Below are 8,999 nucleotides of genomic sequence, written 5' to 3'. Positions count from 1 at the left end.
AAGCTAAGCATTTTTAAACCTTTATACTTCGTACATTATGTGTATATATGTATATATTATAAAAAAAACAATATAAAATATACTACACAGTTCTATTACTTTTGCCATCTATAACCGTACAGAAAAATATCAATACTGAGTTTAAAGCTAAAAACTTTTCCTTTGACAAATTGCAAAATTCAATCGATGCGACCATTTTCGAAGGGAAAATAATAACGAAAAAAAAGTAATAGATTTAAAGTATGAAGAAAAATGTTTCATATTTGCACGCGAAGCGCACACAATCAATTTAATGGGAGGGCTTCAGAACGTTAACCAAAAACTAAAAGAGGACAAAAAAACAAAAAACAAAACAAAAAAAAAAACAAAATCATACAATAAAACGAAAATTGTCCTTTGAAACGCAAACAGCGCATAACTAAAAATACTTGCATACTTGAGCTTCCTTACACGCCCGTAGCATATAATTTGGACAGTCAATATTGGTGTTCACATTGTATCATAGTAACAAAAACAAAAGGAATAAGGACAACAGCAACAGCAACACCACCAACACCAATGCCAATACCAACCAACAGCAACAATCAAAAATTCTAGCACAACATTACCACCAAATTTCGTATGAACCAATTTAACGAATTCTCTTTTGGTAACTTGGCTTTTATATTGACTCGATATTGGCTCGATTATGTAAAGCACATATTTAAGTAATATATAAACAACAACAACAACAACAATAAAGTTAGTAACCAAAATAGTTAAAATAAAAATAGAAAAATTATACTTATAAACTTATGTAAATGTTAATAAATTGAATTTTTTTTTTGTTTTGTTAGTGTTTGTCGTCTGTTCCTAGACGATCCATCATATGTATACCACATACCACACTTTTATATGAAAATTATTTCCACAAATATTTAAATATTATAGTTTTACATTGAAAATTCATTTAGTAAATAATTTTCCAGTATTCCAATATTCTGTAGTAGTTTTAGTGTTTTTCGATCCTTTCAGTGATAATTAATTGCATGGTTGTAATATGTATGCAATGAATATTCCACTCAATAACAATTTAGAACGTTAAATTGTATGGAATTTTTTCAATGAAGTTATTGCACATTAATTTTCAACATGGCATGCATAATTAAATGCTAAATAGAGTGCATTAAGGAATAATTAGTTTGTAGACCACTACAGCAAAATACAATTAAAATTATTTTCAAAATCGTTTTGTGGAAAATTAACAAAATATTGCCACCATTTTACACCATTGCCACCATTTCGGAGAGGTATTAAAATTATTTATGGTATATTAAAGAACAGACAGGTATGTGTACTGCATTTAATAATACACCAAAAAGAAACGATATGGTGAAAATAAATAAATACAGTACATTTTTCAAAAATGGAACTTTCGGGGACAACAGAAAATGTTTCTGTTTAAGCGAAATTTGTTTTAAGTGAAAGCTAACCTATAAAGTACTTACTGTTTGCAACTATTATCACCTAACCGTATGCTAGAGATACCTATAGTACAACCACCATACTGCTCTGCTGACGCTGCTCTCTTCTTCTTCGTTCATACTCTTCTTTTTCTACTCTTGTATATATGCTTTAGTGTTGCTAGCTACTTCGTACTTGACACTATGTATGCATAAAGTGGCAAATCATAAAATAAAAATGTTTTCCTATAACAAAAAAACGAGACTAAAATCGAATTTGAAAGAATTTGAATATATTTTAAAATAATATATAATTATTTATTTACTAATACTAAGTCCTTCGCCCTGTGCTTCATATTAATAATTATATTCAAATTTTTTTAAGTATGTATATGGACAGGAGTAGCTTTATTATATTGTAGTCGCTATTCTTGATGGTATTGAAAAGGATGGGTTGCTGCAGCAGTTTCTGAGATGGTTCATGGTTAGAATACATCCACATTTGGGGCATGTCAGTTGATAACTCTTTTGAGTAAGTGATTATTAGATTGCTTAGGAATGATATATATTTATATATAATTTATATATTATAAATAGTTCTAAATATTCCAAGCCCACTGCCGATAGCTTCGGTAAGAAAGTTAAGCGAGTACGACGGAAAGGTGAATGTCGTTGTAGAGTTGGACACAGCAAACTCTGTAGAAAAGCTGCTTAGTAAAAGTAAAAATCTAAAAGGGTCACAAATCACTTTAGAACGGGATCTTGATGCTGGTAAACTACTACATAAAAAACTTATGTTGATTTTAAAACAGAAAATTCTCACAGTAAGTAAAGTACACAGGGTCAGCGTTAGAAATGAAAAATTAAGAATTGGAGACTACTGGCTAAGATGGAACAATAAAAATGAACTTGTTTGTAATGATCAAAAAGGCGAAATGGTTTTAAAAATATTGTATAAAGAATTAGCTACAAAAATAGATATTAATTATGTAAATCTTTTAAAAATATTAGAAAAGAAATAGGGACGCGCTGTCTGCGGAGGAAATGAAAATAGTAGTACTAGTAATATAGTTAATAATTTTAGAAACTTGCGTATTTTGTCATACAATATAAACGGTTTAAAAAATAAAATGATCTTTCCAGATTTTTTCGAATTCGTCAAAGGCCATGATATATTTTGTTTTCTAGAAACACATATAGAGGAGAAAGACTTGGGAAACTATAAAAAATTTTTCTCGGGTTTCGAATTACATTTCAAAAAAGCTACTAGAACAAGTCAATTCGGCCGTGCTAGTGGTGGAGAAATGTATGGAATTAAAAAAGAACTAAGGAATGCTGGCTTTATGTATTGCTTTGAAAATATAAATAATATTAACATTATCAACATAAAAACAAAATATATAAATTTCAAAATAGTCCCGTTATATCTAAACTGTAACGATTGGGAAAATAATTTCCAACAACTGGCAAATCATCTGGTGGAGGAAAACGTTGAAAATACAATTTTAATTGGCGATTTAAATGTCAGAATAGGAAATATACAGCAAAACATTGAAGAAATATTTTTAAATGAATTTAAATCAGGCGTTGAGTGTAGACAATCAAAAGACGTAGTCGCTAACAGCAGAGGAAAAAAGTTTATTGAGCTGTGCTGTGATTATGGCCAAATAGTGCTTAATGGAAGAACGGCAGGAGACATAGAAGGCAACGTCACATATATAAGTAGTAATGGTTCTGCGGTAAATGATTTATGCACAGTTTCACAAGAAATGCTGACATATGTAGAAACCTTTACGGTAGAAGAAAGAGAATGGTCCGATCATATGCCTTTGGTGATAAGTTTAAAATTGCAATGTGAAATACAACAAAACACGGAACGAAAACTGCTTCCGACCCTCAAATGGAAAGATGCAAATAGGGTTCAATATAGCAAAAAACTTAAGGAAAATATAAGGACAAAGCTGCAAAATAAAACACATCTAGACTTATCAGATTTAACTGATGTTATACTAAAATCTACTCCCAAAATACGAAAATGTAAGGGATTCTATACCAAAAAATCAAAATGGTATAACTTCCGATGCTTTGTCGCGAAGAAAAAAGCTAAACACTTGTTGAGAAAATATAGAAGAACAGAGAGCAGCGCTACTAGAGCAAATTACTTAGAAGCAAATAAGAAATATAAAGATGTATGTCTGAAAAGTAAAGCTGAATATTATAGAAATCTAGAGACACGTATAAACACAATTAAAAATGGCAAAGAATGGTGGAAGCTAGTTAAAGAGCTAAGAAATAGGCCTTTAATAAATGAGGTACGAATTGCACCAAATGAGTTTAAGACACACTTTGAAAATCTTCTTAATCACACGCAAACGGCGAAAGATGTGCATTATGCTCCAAACTTTATAGAAATAGACGAGCTCGACAAACCTATAATGGTGGGTGAGATATTGCAGGTCTTGAAAAAAGCGAAAGACGGAAAAGCACCAGGTTTAGATAGAATCCCTTACGAATTTTACAAAAATGCAAATACGGAATTTTTAGAGCAACTCGCGAAGGCATACAACCAGATGTACGACTCAGGAAGGGCAGATTCAAGTTCTGAACCGAGTATAATATTTCCAATACACAAGAAGGGAGATAGTTCAGTTGTAACCAATTATAGGGGTGTGGCATTTATGAACACAAAAGCAAAAATATTGATGGGTGTGCTCAATGAAAGATTATCCAGTTGGGTTGAAAACAATAACATCATGTCTGAATACCAAGCAGGATTTCGTAAAAACTATTCCACGGTTGACAACCTATACAATCTAACATCCATCGTAAAGTTGAAATTTAATGAAAAAAAGAAAGTATACGCTGTGTTTATAGATCTAAAGGCGGCTTTTGATAAAATCGCTAGAAAATTACTTATGTACAAACTGAGGAGCATAGGCGTTTCAAGCAAATTTGTAGATTTTATTGAGCAGATTTACGAGACGACAAATTCGGTAGTTTGGAACGGAAGCGAAGTATCTAACAGTTTTAGCACAATTTCTGGTGTCAAACAAGGTTGTTTGCTTTCCCCCCTTCTGTTTGCGTTATATCTCAACGACTTACACGATTATTTGGACGGTGGTTTGCAGGTGGAAGAACTGAATATAAGGCTGTTGTTATATGCAGATGATATAGTCATCTTGTCCGATGATGCAGAAACGCTACAGAAAATGATATGGAATCTTGAAACATACTGCGACAGTTGGAATTTAGAGGTAAATTTAGCCAAATCGGCAGTCATGGTGTTTAGAAAAGGCGGTAGGCTGTCTAGTAGAGAAAGGTGGACATACAAAGGGGAAGTGCTTAAAATAGTCGCTGAATATACATATTTAGGGGTAACGCTCACGCCAAAAATGATATTTAAAAAACACCTGGAAAACAGGAATATATCTGCAAAATCAAGCATAAATGCCACTTGGAGTACGTATTTAAATAACGATAAAATTTCAATCAGGGCAAAGTGGCAAATGTTCAATGCTATTTGTAGAGCCATACAAGGCTATGCGGCGCAAATTTGGGGGAGTGACATGTTTAGCGAAATAGACAAATTACAATGCTACTTCTTCAAAAGAATTTACAGGCTTCCCAATTTCACTCCAACCTACGCCATAATGCTGGAATCAAATATGGAAAGCGGGCATTTGTACACAATGGACTTGCATTTAAGATACGTCTACAAGACTTTGTTTGAATATAATGAAAGGAGATTGCCAAGAATATTGTCACAAAAAGTTCTGCAAAAAAATGTATTTTGGGCAGAGAGACTAAACGTTTTGGGAAATGAGGCAAGCCTAGTTTGGAATGATGAAACAACAAGCCAAGAATGGAAGAACAATAATTTCGTATTATTAAATCACTTAAAAGTGGAAAACAGAGTAAAAATGTGGCGAAAAGCATTGAGAAGTGAAAGCCGAATTTATAAGTACCTAGACCATAACTTGGGGGCTCAATATTTTACAGAAAGCTTCAGTCGTGCGCACATAATGTGGATTTTTAAGGCGAGATGCGACTTAATTCATTTAGATGGCAAATACAATAGAAACTGTACACTGTGCAATCTCAATGAAACGGAAAGCATACAGCACTTCTTAGGCCGCTGTCCTATATTAAGGCCGTTTAGACGAATTTGTTTTGAGAGAGAAACGTTAGTGGAAGAGGAAGTAATCAATGTGCTTAATGGGGAAAATGATCCTAACTGGAAAAAATTGATTAACTATATTACTAGTGCTTTAAAATACAGAAAACTAATTATAAATGAATTTAATACTTTTTAATTAATATTTAAAAGCATATACAATTAATTTAAATTCTGTATAATTCCTTTTTTGTATTGTAAATATAAATTAAGTTTTTAAATTTAAATTTTGTAAATTCTTAATTTTAATTTTGTAAATTTTAAATTTTAATTTTCTAAACGTTATGCAAGAAAGTAAATTTATTTTAAACCAACATCTCCGACAGACGACTATAAGTCATTGTCGTATTCTTTGTTTGTTCATTTCAATATTTTTAAGTAACTATAATGTTTTTAGACTTAAGGCTTATTACTTATTTATGTTAAAAAATTTTTTTTTGAAATTGAATAATAAAGAATCTAATCTAATCTAATCTAATCTATCTATATTATAAATAATAATTTATAATAAATAAAGTCAGCAGCTATTAAAACCTTTGAACTTCCGGGATTTGCTTTCTTTTATTTGTTCCATTTGTTAACATTAAAACAGACTACTATTTCACTTATATGGAAGTACTATTTTAATTATGTGGAATAAGTTCACAAATTTAGTGGCTAATCATGCAACTGTTTCTAATATGAACAAATATCTATCATCAGAGGTTTTTACAAATTTTTGAACTACAAGTGCTTATTATTGAACCTTGTCAAATTCAAGTCACAAACTCTCACATAAATATATGTAGCCCAATTGCTCCATTTAAGCGTAATCTGATATAATAAAAACACAAGCTCGGATTTGTATAACAATAATTTTTAATTAAAATATTTGAATCTCTCACCTGTACCAATCGTTTCAAGTATTTTGTCTCTAAGTTTACAACAACAATCACCAAATGCAGAGAGTGAATTTTATTTTATTCTACTTAAAAATAAAACGCCCGTATTACGATTTATATTTGCTTTTCAGAAATAATTAGCATACAAGAGGTTTTATTTTTGTATGTGAAAAATAATAGTTATTTTTGTGTTTTTCGTTTTTAAGGGAAGAAAAATAATTATATTTGCTTTTTAAAATAAGAAGCAGAATGCGTGAGTAATTTGTGTGTAAAAAAATTAAAGCTGACTAACAATAATTTTTTATAAATATAATATAAATCAATTTTAATTATCTTTATAATTTTTTTATAAAAAGCGAATGATAAGACTTTTAAGTTGAGTTTTTTTCAATTAATAACTGTTAACAGTTATTAAATTAATGACTGTCATATCAAATTTTTATAGTTAATACTTGTTATTAAAAGTCATATAAGCTCATTTATTTATTCAATTATGTATATAGAAAAGTAGTTGGAAATAACAAAATATTTATCTTTTGAAAATATTATAATAATACAATCTTTCTTATATTTCAAAAAAATTAATACAATTTTGTATACAGTACTTTTTCTGTGCTTTAAAGAGAGATACAAAAAACAAATAATGGTTGTGATCTTTAATATTCTGAATTTAATTTTTAAAAATATCATCAAGATATGTACATTTTTAGTCAATAAGTAAATGGCATTTATTTTGAAACACTTTAAAAAATGTAATCAGTTGCCTTTATAAAAAGCACATCCTTCTAAAAGGAAAATATCTTAAATATTTTGTGACTGAAAAAATAATATATTGCCTTAAATTACAATGTCAATGAGTCTTCCTATTTGTTACGACATTTTCTCCGCTACTCGTTGTGTATAACCTTTAACTATGAATTTAAATAATTTAAAAAAATGTACTTTGATACACCGAAAGGAGAAGATATTTTTCACTTGTGCATCCTTAACATCATTATAAGGATATTGTATATATATATTTTTTCTATAAAGCTGTGCAAGTTTCAATGTCAGCTGCTACTGGATTATTTCAGATTATGTTAAGTCGCATACATTTTTTATATTGACAAGGCAAATAAAACCAATTTGAAAGCATTTCATTTTGTTGCTAAATTATAAAGAGAAATATTTACAAAAGATATATTTTACATATTTTTATATGCGTATTTGTCGTGCAACATTGATAAGTGCTACAGATTTAAGTTAAGATCTGAAACGTATGCATTAAAGATGGAGCAAATTTTATATAAATTTAATTTTCAAAAAGGTGGAAAAACAAAATACAAATAATAATGAAAAATGTATGATATTGTTTACAATTTGTATGAATAATTTACAAAGTTGCAGAGCTCAAAGTTTTAATATTTACATAAGTCTATGGTTATGATTATTTTTGAATTATTAGTTAAATGTCTGAATTAACATAACTTGATTATACAATAAAGTTACCCTTTTAAAGTATCTACTCCACCTTCAAATTTTAGAACATTTATCTAACAAACATTTTTTTTGAGTCAGCGAATATTCATATCATAAGCTACTGTCATCAATTAACTTTAATTGCTTGACACTCGTGACTTAATAACTATTTGTTCTACCCAAACTCAAAAAAGTTCAACTTTGAAATATAAATTACTTACTGGTTGTTATTACTTGTAATAATAATGTTAGTAAGTATATTTTTTAAACTTTTAAATAATAGTTACACAAAAGAAATATTCAAAAAACTTTTAACACTCTTTTTTTTTTGCTTTAATCAAAGATAAACAGTGTTAATTAACACCATTTTAAATGCTTGGCACGTAGCAACTATTAAAGGCTTGAGATACGTTTGAATATCAAATTATTACATTTCACAGTTAAACCTAGAATTTAAATGTATGCTATGTAATTTCATGTCTTCTTGTTAATGCAATAATAGTATGTGTACATAGTATATATATAATTTAGTCATACTCGTCAGCCCAATAAATACAGCATCGCATCACGTGCCATTAAAACGGAAATTAATCACAACTAATTGCCGTGCACTTAGCGAATTAATTTTACATTTAACTTAAAACTCACATTATTGATTTAATGTTAACCACAGATTGTTTTAAAAGTTTTCTTGATATGCCAATGCGTAGATATTCTCTCGTTGTTGTCTTTAATTTACGACAATTTCTTTATCTACACAGAGTATCTTAGCAACTTACAAGCATTTTAAATGCATTTACGCGCAATAAAGTACGCAAAATTTCCGTTTTATATACACGCGTCATTAAAGATGCCTTATCGGATGCAATAAACTGAAACAATTTAATATATTTACTATACCGAACAACACTCATTCCCATTTCTTATATAAATAGATAAACTGTACCAACGTGAAGCCGATACTTCTGTGTCAGCACAGACAAAATGGTGTCGATAAAAGTTTGTATAATGAGCCACTTATGCTCTTATTTAATTTTTAAATCA

At 29.5% G+C, this 8,999-nt stretch overlaps 1 protein-coding gene across 1 annotated transcript; it reads left to right on the top strand.

The window, feature by feature from the left end:
• Positions 1 to 2,037: 2,037 nt before the first annotated feature.
• On the top strand, positions 2,038 to 2,631 carry LOC119684171 (the record flags this gene model as incomplete). The annotated part of the gene is given in 1 exon segment (XM_038098141.1): positions 2,038 to 2,631. A coding segment is annotated over 1 exon segment (427 nt), but the record flags the coding sequence as incomplete, so codon positions are not given.
• Positions 2,632 to 8,999: the final 6,368 nt, after the last annotated feature.

Source organism: Teleopsis dalmanni, chromosome 2, assembly GCF_002237135.1.
Source record: "Teleopsis dalmanni isolate 2A chromosome 2, ASM223713v2, whole genome shotgun sequence".
Lineage (NCBI taxonomy): Eukaryota > Metazoa > Arthropoda > Insecta > Diptera > Diopsidae > Teleopsis > Teleopsis dalmanni.
Note: the sequence above shows the minus strand (reverse complement) of the source record. Positions and strands in the feature narration are given on the sequence as shown.